General features: G+C 34.6%; 1 protein-coding gene across 3 annotated transcripts; it reads left to right on the plus strand.

Annotated features, from left to right (window-relative positions):
- On the plus strand, positions 1-6,762 carry LOC123698584 (E3 ubiquitin-protein ligase RNF126-like). Of its 3 annotated transcripts, XM_045645263.1 has the most exons (8): positions 1-229; positions 1,409-1,588; positions 1,762-1,817; positions 2,457-2,539; positions 2,805-2,966; positions 3,291-3,482; positions 4,149-4,228; positions 5,690-5,816. In XM_045645263.1, exons 1-7 carry the CDS (start codon positions 146-148, stop codon positions 4,202-4,204), a joined length of 813 nt encoding a protein of 270 aa, XP_045501219.1. In that variant the 5' UTR covers positions 1-145; the 3' UTR covers positions 4,205-4,228; positions 5,690-5,816. The 3 variants fall into 3 exon arrangements, with proteins under 3 accessions (XP_045501219.1, XP_045501216.1, XP_045501217.1); XM_045645260.1 differs by lacking the exon at positions 4,149-4,228 and having other exon boundaries at positions 5,690-6,762; XM_045645261.1 differs by lacking the exon at positions 4,149-4,228 and having other exon boundaries at positions 1,409-1,537; positions 5,690-6,762.
- Positions 6,763-15,114: the final 8,352 nt, after the last annotated feature.

The raw sequence follows: 15,114 nt of genomic DNA on the forward strand, positions 1-15,114 counted from the left end.
AAAAAATTGTGCACTATGCTGTGTATGTCGCAAAAATGGCGATAGATAAATTTCTGTTCATTGTTTGAAAGTACAATTTTCAGACTAAATATATTTCAAAAGATTAAATAATCATTGGTGGTGTAATCGTGAATAAAACACAAAAATGGCGGATGCTATTGTGGACAGTAGATCGGGAGACCGGTTCTATTGCCATAGGTGTAATATCGAATTTGAAGACGTTGTGCAGGTAAAAATCAATAGAAAAGAGGTACATTTAAATGCCGTATCCTTGACGTAAATTTATAATTTGATAAATCAAGATGGGCTTCCTCGTAGTGTTATCGTTCAAGGTCATACATTGATTAAATATGTTTACAGTAGGTACGAAATAATCGCACGCAGTACCGAGTCAGAGTGATGAAAATTTTTCCTAACCCGGTTCATGCAAGAAAATTTCTTTAATCTTTACATATAAATAGTCAATAGTTAGTCTTATAAATTAAATGTAATGCGTAATAATGGATTACGATATTTATTACAATGTTACATCATTTATATAGACGGCGGCTTTCTGGATTGTAGGAAAACATTACTAATATTATATGTTTGCAATAACCTACCACTCGCAAAATTTAAGCGTTTGCTAATCTTAATTCTATTACAATAAATTGTAATATTGTTCTATAAGCATTGTCAATAAAAATATACATATGGAAGTGGACACAGGACGTATATAAACAGTGTTACACATTAACCTAACCATTAAAAAAACACATTGACCAATATTGCATTTTTATAATTCCAGTTATGTACATACAATGTTTTTCTAATGTTCATTACGCATACACATAATAAATAATCATACTTAGCTCATTGGCATGCCTTAGGAGAGACCTATCACCTTTATCCAACAATGGATGAAAAAAGTCTGATGAGAGAGAGAGACACATATGTCATACAATAATTGTTCAGAATGATTTCAATATTAAATCATTCATTTGTAATTATAATTCAATTCTATTTTTTTATATTTTCTACATATTCATTCATGGTGTTATCATGATGACATAAGCAGATTATAATCATTATAAAACAGTCAAATGTTATTAAACAATAATCTATCATAAAGATTGTAGTGTATCAGTAAAGTAAATTGTCACAAAAAATCTAGCTATCATACAGTTTTTGTATTTATTGAAGTTATAAGGCTTTATGCAAACTAACTACCAAGACTCAAGCAATTTAATAATAGTTATCATACAGTTTTTACATTTATTGAAGAAGTTATTATGCCTACAAAAATGGGAAAAAATGTACATACTCATAGTAGACAAACATGTTGCTCAGCTAACTATAGTATGTAATAGGTTTTGTACTATATTCACTAAGACACATGCTATAATAAAGATTATTCCCTTAATTCCAGGATTACACATGTCCATTCTGTTCGAGTGGCTTTATCGAACAATTGGAGAACCGAGCAGATGGCCAGACGAATGCCGGGCAAGCGTTCCACGATGCGGGAATGAGTTCACTGGACGCACTGACAAATAGGGTAGATACAGCATTCTTCGAATCGTTTTCTGACGCTATGTTTCCAATAAACGTATGTAACTTGCAGGACTAATATTCCATGTTGTTTCAGTAGGTAGTCCGTAGTTGGTTTGTTTTCACTTTTATTTGTAGTTTATGTATGGTATAATGTTTTATTGTGGTGTTATTGAATTTATTCTATTGCAATTGCAATATTCTAATCAGTGTTTATTAATTGATTTTCAGAATATTCCACCAGTTTTAAGAGACATTGCTTTTCTTATGAGCGGGGGTCGATTACGGTAAGCATGACTAGCTTTTAAATAGTTTTCAGTTGTTTTGTATGATTTATTTAATCTTAGGGTTCATGTGCACTATGCGGGTAGCCGTCCGGCTGACCGCGAGCACAATTATGTACGTAATATTCATTTCTATGTGCACTGATGCGGTTACCCGCAGACCGCTTCGGTTGCTCGGAGAGCTGCGGCCCGAGTGACGGCCAGCCGGACGGTTGCTATACGCACTGTGCGGTTCAGTCTGCGGCTGCCCGCAATTCAGTGAGTGTGTGCACGTGGTTGCAAAATGCTTGCTCTCATCTCGTGTTTGCAAATAAGGATGCACCCAGTACTTCTTTCTTTGCTTTTCTTCTTTACGTAACGTGTGTAAATGTAGTAAATAGCTGCAACTTCTTCCACTTCCATCTTTGAAATGGACCGCAAATCGCAACGGTTCTTCAACCGCACTATGCGTGTAGCCGCATTGCGGATAGCCGTCCGGCTGGCCGCATTCGCAACCGCATCCTGCGGTCAGCCAGACGGCTACCTGCATAGTGCGTATGAACCCTTATTGAACATTGTTTTTCAATTATTAAAAAGTGCAAAATTGTAAGGATTTTTTATGTTGATACAAAACTGAATTAAAATGTATACTTATACTTTCAGATCTGGTAATGGTCGACCGGGTGTACCAGCGCCGCCGCTAGTATTGGTGGGCGCTCCGGGAGACTATGTTTTTGGTGGTGAAGGTATGTTTTATATGTGTCAAAAGTAAATGTAATCTGTATGATCGTGTAAAACGGATATAATATCGAAAGCCGTAATTGATATGTGTATAAATGAATGTTAATTTGTTCTAGTTTCCATTTATGATTGTTTAAAACGTGTTTTTTAAATAGTATTTCCTGCTATTTGTAAGTATATCGTAGTTGATAGCTCTTATTTACAAATTCTCAATCTCTCTAAATATAATTATAGCAAACATATGTACTAAATAAATAACATTATTTACAGCACTAGACGCAGTAGTGACACAATTACTCGGTCAGCTGGAACACTCTGGGCCTCCGCCGATGCCGCGCGACATATTGAACTCGATCCCCAGCGAAACGGTCACGGAGCAACAGGCTGAAGCGAATATGTCTTGTTCAGTTTGCTGGGATAACTTTCAATTAGGTACGTAATGATTAATGCTGTGTCGTCACTATACACATGTTTCTTGTTGTATTTCCTGTTATGTCAATAAATGAGCATATCCCAAATTAGTGTTTTAGTATGAAGTTGTGAACTGAAATATGAGTTTCTCAATTTTTAGTATTGTGTTATAAAAATTGTTTTATATTATATTGGCATTCTGAGTTGCTGTCAACAAGTTACGTTTGCCAGTAATTTTGAGTTGCAGAGTTGAAAATGCATGTTTTAGAGCGAAAAAACGTGCCAATATATTTACAATGACTAAGCGGCATATTTAATTATATTGGAACTGATTAATTTTTCCAGGCGAGACGATATCGCGGCTAGAGTGCGAGCACATATTCCACTCGTCGTGCATCACGCCGTGGCTGCAGCTGCACGCCACGTGCCCGATCTGCCGCCGCTCGCTGCTGCCGCAGAACGAGCCGCAGAGCACTGCCTCTAGTACGACCACCACGCCCTCCACCAATGGGGACGCGCGACCGACCGCGACACTGAGTGAGTTACATGTGATATGGGACACTGGTACGACACTGAGTGAGTTGTGTCTGTGTGATGTGTGAGACTCGCTCCAAGTGGCTGCAGCTGTACGCCACGTGCCCGATCTGCTGCCGCTCACTGCTCACTGCTGCCGCTGAGTGAGTGATACAGAAAACTGGTAATACATTAGGCTGCACTCCGCTGCATTTAACACCACTGGTGCGTCTTGTACCAACGGGTACGCCCGCTTACAGGCGTCACTGAGTAAGTTGATATGGTGTGCATGTGAAATTTGTGAAACCATCACTTCCAATGGGTACAACCAGCCAAGGACGACATTGAGTGAGTTTTATCACCTTCTTTTTTTCTACCATCGCTTCCACTAATACGCAAAACGACGTTGCGGTCAACACTTAGTTTAAATCCAGCGCTGCTAGCTTTCAAGTAAGTTTGTAAGATATAACAATGTTACGTGCATGCTCCTGGGACAGCCTTCCTTTACGTTATCAGAACACGGTACGGTGATAAAACCTTCACATGAATATATAAATGCTAGATTCACATTAATTTTGTGCCAACCAAGACAAAAAATGAATCGGTGGTGGCTTGATTTTTAATTTTTTATATGATATTTATTATTATATCAACGTGTGTATCTAGTTTTATATATGAATGCTCAAACAGCACGAGCGCACCACGCGGTCGACCACGACTACGACTTCATCTTCGACTTCGAGTAGCGGCGACTGTACCGGTGGCGTTGCGTGAGTAGAGACGGTTCACTTGGGGATGCATTTACGCTACACTTTGTCGCGACATCTTAATACATATATATAAATCTCGTTTCAATCTCGTCACAATGTTTGTCCTCAATGGACTCCTAAACCACTTAACCGATTATAATAAAATTCGCACACCATGTGCAGTTCGATCCAACTTGAGAGATAGAATAGTTTAAATCTCAAATCGCTTTAGAGAAAGCGGGCGAAGCCGCGGGCGGTAAGCTAGTTATTGTATATACTTTTTGTATGAAGTGATTCATGCCTGACAGTGGCTCGGCCGTGCGTTGTATGGGCTTATGATATGATAATCCCACACTGTTTGATAGTTTGATAGATAGATATAAAAAACTAGCATAGAAGTTTTGATCACTTTATTTATGTTATAACTATAAACTAATGATGATATGGTTTATATTTTTACTATAATGAAATAGGAACGTCTAAAGCACTGACTCAGAATGTACAACTAGCCCATACAGATATTGTTTCATTTGTTTCCCCGGCACGGTGTAGCGTGAATCTTGCTTTGTTCAGGGGCTCGCACGTTGTTATATACTTCTACAATGTACTATGTCACTAACTGTTTGCGGAGTGGGATTTTTGGTATATTGTAGATTTTTATGGCTTTATGGCTAGTTGATAAGCAAGTGGTTTTGCAATTGGTAGTATGATCAGAAATTGTATTGCACTATAAGTTATACTATTTATATTATATATTTATTCATATTATACTTAAGTATATACATGGTAGATATAAAGACACATTTTTTTTTGTTTAGTATAAAAAGTTTACATGAAACATTATAAATTGGTTTGTTATATTTTACTAGCTTACCGCCCGCGGCTACGCCCGCTTTGTGTAAAACCTAATAAATTTTATACTAAAACCTTCCTTTTGAATCACTCTATCTATTAAAAAAAACCGCATCAAAATCCGTTGCTTAGTTTTAAAGATTTAAGCATACAAAGGAACATAGGGACAGAAAAAGTGACTTTGTTTTATATTATGTAGTGATGATATGCATGCCATATTGCTTGGATATAAATGCGAAATCTTGTACACATACCATCTATGTTGATAAATTACATAAAAAGTAGTGATGATTCTTCACTCATTTATATTTCGTGGGCGCTCTACCTATCCATACTAATATTATAAATGCGAAAGTAACTTTGTCGGTCTGTCTGTTACTCAATCACGCCTTAACTACTGAACCAATTTGCATGAAATTTGGTATAGAGACATTTTGATACCGGAGAAAGGACATAGGCTACTTTTTAACCCGGGACATAGGATAGGTTTTATCCCGGAAATCCCACGGGAACGGGAACTATGCGGGTTTTTCTTTGACTGCGCTGGCAAAGCCGCGGGCGGAAAGCTAGTAGTATATAAGTCGAATCAATTACTTATATTTGTTTACTTAACCAAACATTTGTTTACAGCACCACGGGTAGTGATACGTCGTTCCACGCATCCGCTCTTCAGGAGAGGGTTCCAAACTCACACGTGGGACTCGCCACAAAACATGAGCACGAGCTCAGGTTCCTCCACCTCAGTGACCACGGGAGGGATCTGGGCCCCGAGCACCAGGACGGACTCGAGCTCCAACTCAAGCACCTCCGTCAACGATAGAACACAGAACTACCACACAGACTTTGAATGCGATTAAACATGAATGCCGGCTGGGTGCCCAATAAATTGTTGAATTCAAACGCTTTAATTTATTTGTTGTATAGTGTTGTATAATTATTTATCGTGCAGTGCAAGTTGAAAAACGCACATGGAAATTTATGGATTGTATATGGACTTTGACATCCAGCCACAGTGAGTTGAGTGTTATAGTGTTATTTGATAGTGATCGGATGATGGAATGAAGTGTGCCTTCATAACATAAGTTATATGTACGTGATTTATGACCATTTTGTTGGATTAAATTTATAAAGGATTGTTTATTCACACTATTGATTATTTGTTTGCATAGCGTGGGTTATGAAGTCGCAATTGCATTTCACCGGGGATGCCTAGGAAGACTAAATGATTTTACAACAGCTACATTTTTAGATAAACAATAATAATTGTGTATACATTTTCGAACTCACACATGTGAGAATGATTTTATTGAATGCATTTTTTGTAAATTCTGCATGTTTATTTCCATTAAAGTCTAGTATAAACGTTTAATTGATAAATTTTTTCATATAAAAAATCTGTAATTTAAATTGGACATAAAATCTGCTTGTTTGCAGAAAGCCATAAAATAGCTTATATACTTCCAAATAATAGTAAAACTGTCATCATGGCTTCGTCATTAATTTTAGTTTAAATTCATTAGTCTTTGTTATTTCTGCTTCAAATCATTTTTTATGTAAAAAAAAATTATTTTGAAGTTATTCTTCACTTTTTTTTTGTATATAATGTTTCGCATGATATTCCCTTTAACATGTAAATATGTACTACCTATGTAAGCAATGTTGCTAGATCCAGAAACATCAGCATTATTAAATGTTAAATAAACTTTTTGGTTTTTTATTTTATATTTTGTTCATACAAGTTTTAAAGTTTATCCAAAACATTTTTAACGCTCAAAAATATTTTTTTATGAGTGAAATGGATTGTCAGATTGAAAGCGTCTACGCAATCTGTCTCGCTCTAATAAAGGATGTTTCTGGACGTTAGAAGAAGACGGGTATATTGAAATGTAAACCTATTTTAATTTATAAAAAAATGCATAAAATACTTAGCGTTACACGCTTTATTCATTTTGTTAATAAACTTGAGTGATTCACTATAGTTGCTCAAATGTACAAATAATTATATTATTTCGTCACATTAATCGTGTGAATGTATAGTAGAAATTAAATAAAGCAACGGATTCATAATTGAGCATGAGCCGTTAATAGATTTTGAATGTTTTGGTACGATTTTTAAGGTCCATAATAACATTTTACTTTTTAGTGAAAAGGACAAAACATTCAATGAATATTGGCGGATTTTTGTACGAACATTTAGAGGAAAGATCGTAATTATCTAACTTATCTAGGAGATGTAGTCAATATATACAAAGATGTAAATAAATTAATATAAACATGAAGTAATTATTATAGTTAATTCAAGCACATTCGTTAAAATGTTATTAGCCTCTAAATTGCAATAATAATGCACAATTTTAACATTAGTATAAAACTTCTCAAGTTATAATAATATTTGACCATTATAATGAAACGATTCCCACATACAATCCAAGTTTAAATACTTAAATTAATACTTTAATATTTATATTATTCTACCAATATAAACTAAATAATAATAGTTTAAAAAACTAAAAAACACGCTTTTTATAGAAAACCGAACTAAAAAATAGAAAATTTTATCAAATAAGTGTATTGTCATCGGTCCTCAATAAATCTACAAAGTTTGAACGAAATCTGGCCGTTTAAAGTGGGTCAAAATCGCGCCCAAAGAAGTCGGTTACAAACATACAAACATACAGGTGAAGCTAATATAAAGCGTGTAAAAAGACGTGGCACTCGGGGACTGCCGCGGTAAAGCTATTGCATAGCATGCCTTCAAGCCACACCTCCGTGCCCGTCCCCGTGGGGAGCGTGAGGTTTTATTTCGTTACGGAATTTCTAGATTCGGTACCCGCGCTCAAGGCCCGCGATAGAAGCTATGCAATAGCTTAATAAAATTGTAAAGATGATAGGCGGGGATTTTGTAATGCAAAAAATACGGACATTGTACGCGAAAGGCTCAAAATTATAATAAGTACCTAGTCAACGGAAATATGAAATTGCTGGTTTCTATGATAGAATACAATAAGTGTTAAATTAATTACTACTAGTAAATCAACTTTATAGACCTTACCTTATCGTACGTACAAATTATCAAGTCAAAAGTAGTTTAGTGGCATAAAATGTGATTAATAAAACTTATTATAAATTCGCTTGTACGACTTGTGATATTTTTCTAAATAATATACAAAAATTAAATGTTTTTTTTAAATTGATTCTCAATTTATTAAGGGCGAAATCAATCATTACTGTATCCAAAACTCAAAAATGCAATACTACTTGTTCCTATAGTTAAATAATAGGTAATACTAGCCAATCTGTGTCAACTTTACTGCTTTCAAATTGGTGTATATTTAACGGAAATTATTTTAAAGCTAGCGCGCAAGAGCAACTTTTGTCTCCGCAACTATTTTGTCTCTCCCATCAACTCTATGGGGAGTTGCGTCGCTACGTGCGTGCACTTTTTTACTAGCCCAAAGTTGCTCTTGCGCGCTAGTTCTTAGTGTACAGGCGTAGAGCATTCTTCCGTTGTTCTTAGTGCGTTCAAAATAATTCTATGCAATATTCTTGAATATTCTTATACTGAACAACACTGAAGACGAGTTTTCATTTACACTAAAAGATCACGAAATAATGCTCTAGCTCTATGTTGGTTTGATGTAAATGCGCTGTAAGAATAACGAAATTCGTAATTATAAAGTGAAAAGGGCGAGAAATATGTAACGTTTAGAAATGTTATAATTTGTCTCCTCAATAATACATGTATTTTATCTGTGCACCAATTTGAATTCAGTAAACGTAAAATATATTTCAAATTTAGGTTCTAGGTGTAGATTCATGGGTGTAGCTATTTTTCTCTATAGGAGGACCAAAATAGAGTTTATACAGAAAAAATGTGTGCGTGTACTACACACGTAAGAAGTGAAACTTCTTTATGACCTTATTTTTCAAAAAATAATTTACTAAGTATATGGTATATGCAACTTTACAGAAATACGTCGAATCACTCGTGGTAGGGATAAGAAAAAGATGGCGCGTAACGGAAAATGTCACGCGTAACGAAAAAATGTTACTAAATTGTTTTCCAACCCCGATAAAGAAGTTTCACTTCAAAAAAATCAGGCGCAGGTCTGTTGGTATGAATCGCTATAAAACATAATATATATTACATTAATATTTTAATTTGAAGTAGTTTGGTAAGGTCCTTTACACTCGACGTGGCTACTCCCATGCACAGATCTAAGCCAAAGACTGATGTAAGATCCTTTGAAGTTCAATCGTATTAGGCTTAAATATTCGCTGAACTAATCGTGATTCACTTTGCGGTGCGGTGTACCTTTTGAGTTGTTTATAGAGTCCTAATTAGATTTATTAACGGGTAGGAAGTTAATAACGTCTTTAGGATATTATACGACTATCAATGATATTGTAAGTTAAAAGGTGTAGATAACTAGATAGGTAATACCAGCACAACATTCGATCTTCGAAAACGGCACACTAACCCTCACACTATTAGATGTCAACGTATGTTAGCATGATTCAATTACCATGAGCCAAAAAGAGGCAACTGAAGTGTAATGTGGCTAATTGGCCACATTTTGACGTACCGCTCTCGGGACGATAATAACTTATCTACACCTCTTATATCTTACTTATAATATCAATTATCGTTGACCACTTTAGTGTAATTAACATAAAAAATGGCCTAGTTTTACTCGATGAACAGTCGAAGTGCCTCAAATCCAAGTAATATTTCGCTAGTGTTTTAATAAGTAAAATTTCGCTTGTACGGTACTCGCCGTATTATTTTATGATAGTTATCTTATTGAAAATTAAAGTTGTAGATACTTAGTAAATTATAATGGCGTCCGTTGTCGAGAATGATTTGGGAAAGAATAATTGGTGGTTTATACTAATTATATACTTACTAAATTAAATATGTTTTAAACTTTTCGTTGATTAGGAAATTTTTATAGAAAACACCTACTTGGTTTGTATAAAATGTAAATACAAAAAAGTTGAATTGAACTGTACTGAAGTAAAAGATATTATGTTAAAATAAATACAAGTCTTTTTTGTTTTTTTTCATTTTGTAGATTCACTAATATCATGTAATTAACTATGTACTAAAAGTATATTATTGTCATTTGTATAAACTACGCTGTAAGAATGTGTATATTGGGCAAGTAATTGATGGTTTCAAAATAAAAGTGTAACATATAATCGGTTTTTTTATTGAATTTATGAAATATTAAATGGACTCTATGTCTTTGCAATTAATTAAAAAATGTAAAATGATTAGTAACCTGTTTATGAATCTAAAATGAATAATAAAAATAAATATCCCAAATATACCTAATTAGATATCGTAATAAGGTTTAAAATAAAAATTTTAAATAAATAATTCTATCTATTATTAAAACCATTACCTACATTCTTCATAACCACTTACATTTAATATTATTCAAATAACTGTACAGTTTAAAAATAATGTCACGAACACCTGTTTCCAAGTGTGCTTACCGTCTTATCGATAGGACGAGTGACTTATCTGAGCTATCACTACCTTGCAAGCTGCATTATTATTAATAGCATACTGATTATTTAAACTACTCGATAGCAGATGTTGGATTGACTTTTTTTGCTTTTTAATGGCCGGGTTCTCGGCGAAACAACCGGGCGGTTAGGAGTTGAAGCAGGTCGTTGCAATTACGGCAGATGGGCTTGACACGCGTCGGGTGGGTCAGTGCCACGACGTGTTTGTTGGTTTGTACTTCGCAATGCAATGCGTGGACACACCACGTTTTTATAAACATATGCACCGGCGACTGTAACCTTTATACACATCTACCTAAAGTTCAATCAATGGTTAAGTAATTTATTCTTAAAAATGTATTCCAATCGTTTCAATTTTTTTAATCGGTGATAAAAATATTTATTAGGTTCTAGTATAAAATTACGGATTAGCATAATTAAAGCTTAATTAAATTATAACGTTAACGCTGAAGCTGTTCAATGCACATAAATTAATAAAGGAATGCAATCGGTTAAAAAAACATCGCATAAAAGTCGCTAGGTTCATAGAACCCAGAAAGATAACGACGTTGGTCGTAAATATATATGTTCTTGTAATTCATTATATCGCCATAAAATGGATTGTGCGGGTCAAAGTATTTTACTGACGCCAAACAGAATAAAACGGCGCGAGCTCACCTCAATTAATACAAAGGTGCGCGCGCAGCTGACTGCGCACCTGCCGCCATCTTTAACATTTCTTTTCGCCATCGGTGTTATTGGCCTATTTTTTTATCGCGCAGCTGACGCGCGCGCATTTGTTATAAAATCCTTTGTTATCCTTATTTCTTGGTCTGGGTTGCCACTGCTTTGATTTCTTAGGTGCATGAGGGGAGGATTGAATCGGCGAATTTGTGAAGGTTAAAAAAAAATTCACTGATCTGCTGTTAATATTTGCGTTGTTATAGGTAGTATTTGTGTGATAAACGGTAAGTATTTTCAAAAGGACCAAAAAAGTAAGTTATTGAAAATCATCTGGATATATAATGATTTTAAATGCAAAAGTTTCGATATCTGTAACAGAGCATTTAGTTACATCAAACGAATAGAGCTAGAGATTTTAAAAATTCTTTCACCATTCGAAAGCTACATTATCCACGAGTAACATAGGCTAGGTTTTATCCCGGAAATCCCCCGGAAACGGGAACTGTGCGGGTTTTTCTTTGAAAACGCGGGCGAAGCCACAGGCGGAAAGCTAGTACCATATAAATCAATACTTTTGTTAATACTATTCAGTATTACATGATGAATGATACCTCCAGGCTGCAGCAATATGTAACCAGACTATTATATAAAAATAATTTACAATTACTTATTCTAAATCGAATAACTCAAAGATGGCAACCCTTTATCAACCCTTAAGGCTACGTCTAGGAGGCAGCTGTCTTAAGAAAAGGTTCGGCAGCTGTGTGCATCCACGTGGATCCTTTGGACACAATATAACATGCGTGGGAGTCGACAGCTAATCAACTCTATTGTGCTGTGATTGGTGCACAGTAATGCAATTGAAAAGGTTCTTTACATTTTTTCGTCCTTTTCAAATAATATAAATGTCAAATTTTTAATTATTTGTACCTAGCAACAAAATAAAAAAGTTAAAGTAAGAATTAAGCTTTTGTCGTGGAGGATTGCAATAGCAGAGGAATAGCTATTTTATGTAGACTTGATTTATTACATGATATAATCAATTTGATATGTACATGGCATATCACGTACATGCAAAGTTGAACGTATTCGAACTAGAACTCATCATTATTTAATTCATAATAATTATGTATTCATCTTTACTATTAATATTATAAAGGGAAAGGTTTGTAATTATGTATGTATGTATGTATGGTTTTCACGCATAAACTACTGGACCGATTACAATGAAATTTAGCACACATATAGAGGGTACCTTGGATTAACACATAGGATAGGTATCGGTAATCCAACGGGAACGGGAACTATGCGGGTTTTTCTTTGAAAACGCGGGCGAAGCAGCGGGAGGAAAGCTAGTAATAAGAAACTTATAAGCTTGGTAAGTAAAAAGTTCCGATAGTGTAAATGTAAAAATGTATCGAAATGCCATTACATTACGAGTTCATTCCGTAATTTGGCAACAATGTTAGGGTCCCCAGTTCCACCTGCTTGTAATTAGTGCTAATAACACACTTGTTACCTGCCGACAACAAAGGAGAAATTCGAGCGGCCTCTTTCGATTCACATTTAAATAAAAATAATCCTTAATACGTTGAAGCAGGATTTATATTTAGTGTTTAGGTAAGCTCCCGCCGTAATAATTAAAGGTTTGTTGAGATTTGCGATTTTAAAGTGAAGGCTTAACTGTTTGTATGTGCTGTTTTATATACTTTGTTTTGATTTTAGTTTCCTTCATTTTAGTTGGTGCAAATACAATTAGAACTTCAATTTTTCACATCTTTTTCTGAAAGAAAGGAGATTACCTACATAGAAACTTACAAAAATATTTATCTTTTTTGGTTAGATAACAAGCATGAATACAAACCAAATAAATTGAGTTGAACCAAAACTTTTCGAGCAGTGGACATTAGTATCAGTTTATGACGATAATAAACTTACTACTGAAACGTCCTATGTAAGTAATGAAATAGGAATCGATGGTGCGTAAAAAACAAAATATAGAACATCAAACACGGTTTTCCCCTTAAACAAAGCAACCCTCTCAATCATACGACTGGCGTGCAAGCTCTTGGATCGATGGGTGCCTCCAGGATCCCATGGAAAGTAGGTCATCTGCCCCCATGGATCGCACCCTTGCTACTAGGGGACCAGAAACGGGAAAGCGTGATTTCATCGACCTGGATACGCGGGAATGTCGCTTTCCTATTTCTCTATTGTAAATTTGTTTATTGACGATTTCATATTTTGAAACGAATACCAATGTATTTTTGTTTAAAATTCGTTTAGTTACATATTATTACATAATGAATAATGATGGTGTCACATTTGATATAAGAATAACGGGGTCTAATAGTTATAAATTCTAACACGATTGTATATGAGTGTAAACGTTTCATCTGAGTGAGCGGTAAAAAAAATATTTTGGTACATATTAATGTTTACTACCTGTTACATAGTTATCTCTAAAATATTTATAAGGAGGAATTCATCATATTATAAAACTAAGTTGTACAACGGAGTTTAATGCGATTTTTTTTAAACAAAAAGAGTCGTTTTTGAGAAAAATTAAGTTTTAGACAATGCAGGAGAAGCCGCGAGCGGAAAGCTAGTATGATATAAGTACCTACACGTTACGGACTACTTTTAAAACCTTTATTATTATTTAACAATGCATACCACATTACATTATTGTTATTCATCCTTTTTCAAATAAATCTATCTATAGTAATATTATAAAGCTGAAGAGTTTGTTTGTTTGTTTGCACGCGCTAATCTCGAGAACTACTGGTCCGATTTGAAAAATTATTGCGGTGTTAGATAACCCATTTATCGAGGATCACGCTAAGACTAACAGGAGCGGAGCCACGCGGGTGAAACCAAGCGGCACAGCTAGTAGTCTATATGTGTTGTACTATGTGTCGATACGAATAACGCATGGTTCTCTACAATGAAATGACCTTTAATAAAATGTAGAACCCTTCAATAAGACATCACCTATAAAAGATCTATTGAAATGTATTAAGTGGTTATTTTGGTATTATTCAGAATATTCGACAAGTTATGCATTGTTTAATTGCATTAGCCTCATTTCATGGTGTTAGGGCTTAGGGTCGAAATCAGGTCGAGGTCTTCTAACCCTCGTGAACATGTGAAAAGCTACCCCATGTATTTAATTGTTTGAAAGTGTTCCTAAGTAGGTGCCTAGGGGAATGCTACAGTGTCAGTCATATAAGTGTTGGGGACTATTTCAAAACATTGGATCAATTACGGTTCGTGGGTATTATGAGATCAATGTTCCTATTGAATGGATCTGTGAATAGTTTATTATTTATTATAATAGTATCTTGTACTAATTTAATTGGAATTAAATTGTGTACAGATACATATAAGAGAAAATAACACAATAACAATAGGAACTCATGTACATTTTAAATTAAACTGTATGAGTTCGTTTTACATTTCAATACGTGATGGCCGTGACAAATAAGCTTGATCTTTTTGAGAGATATAATTTTTTCTGATCACACAACTTTGCAATTACGAACATATTATTTTGATTTAGTTATTTATTGATTTTGAAAATTGCAAAAATATACAAAAAATACTACAAACAGGAGACCTGGCAAGAAACAGTAAGAAAAAAAAGTAGAAGTGTAAAATGTATAGGTTCTGGACAACCTGAATGTATATTTATGTATGTTAATAGATATAAAACAATTATTAATGGACTATACACGACTCTAATTACTGGGTAAATTTAGTTTTAGTGTGAACTCTAAAAATAGAAAATCAATAAAATTATTTTAAACAAGTTATGTATATTGTAACGTAGAGGGATACATTTTATGTATTTCCGG

The sequence above is a fragment of the Colias croceus genome, chromosome 16 (genome assembly GCF_905220415.1).
Source record: "Colias croceus chromosome 16, ilColCroc2.1".
Taxonomy (NCBI): Eukaryota; Metazoa; Arthropoda; class Insecta; order Lepidoptera; family Pieridae; genus Colias; species Colias croceus.

Excerpts from the sequence above, each read along its gene's own strand:
- LOC123698584 (XM_045645260.1), top strand. The coding sequence starts at position 146 with ATGGCGGATGCTATTGTGGACAGTAGATCGGGAGACCGGTTCTATTGC. Across the intron at positions 1,589-1,761 it reads ACGCTATGTTTCCAATAAAC|AATATTCCACCAGTTTTAAG; the intron begins GTATGTAACTTG and ends ATTGATTTTCAG. Across the intron at positions 3,483-5,689 it reads GCGACCGACCGCGACACTGA|CACCACGGGTAGTGATACGT; the intron begins GTGAGTTACATG and ends ATTTGTTTACAG.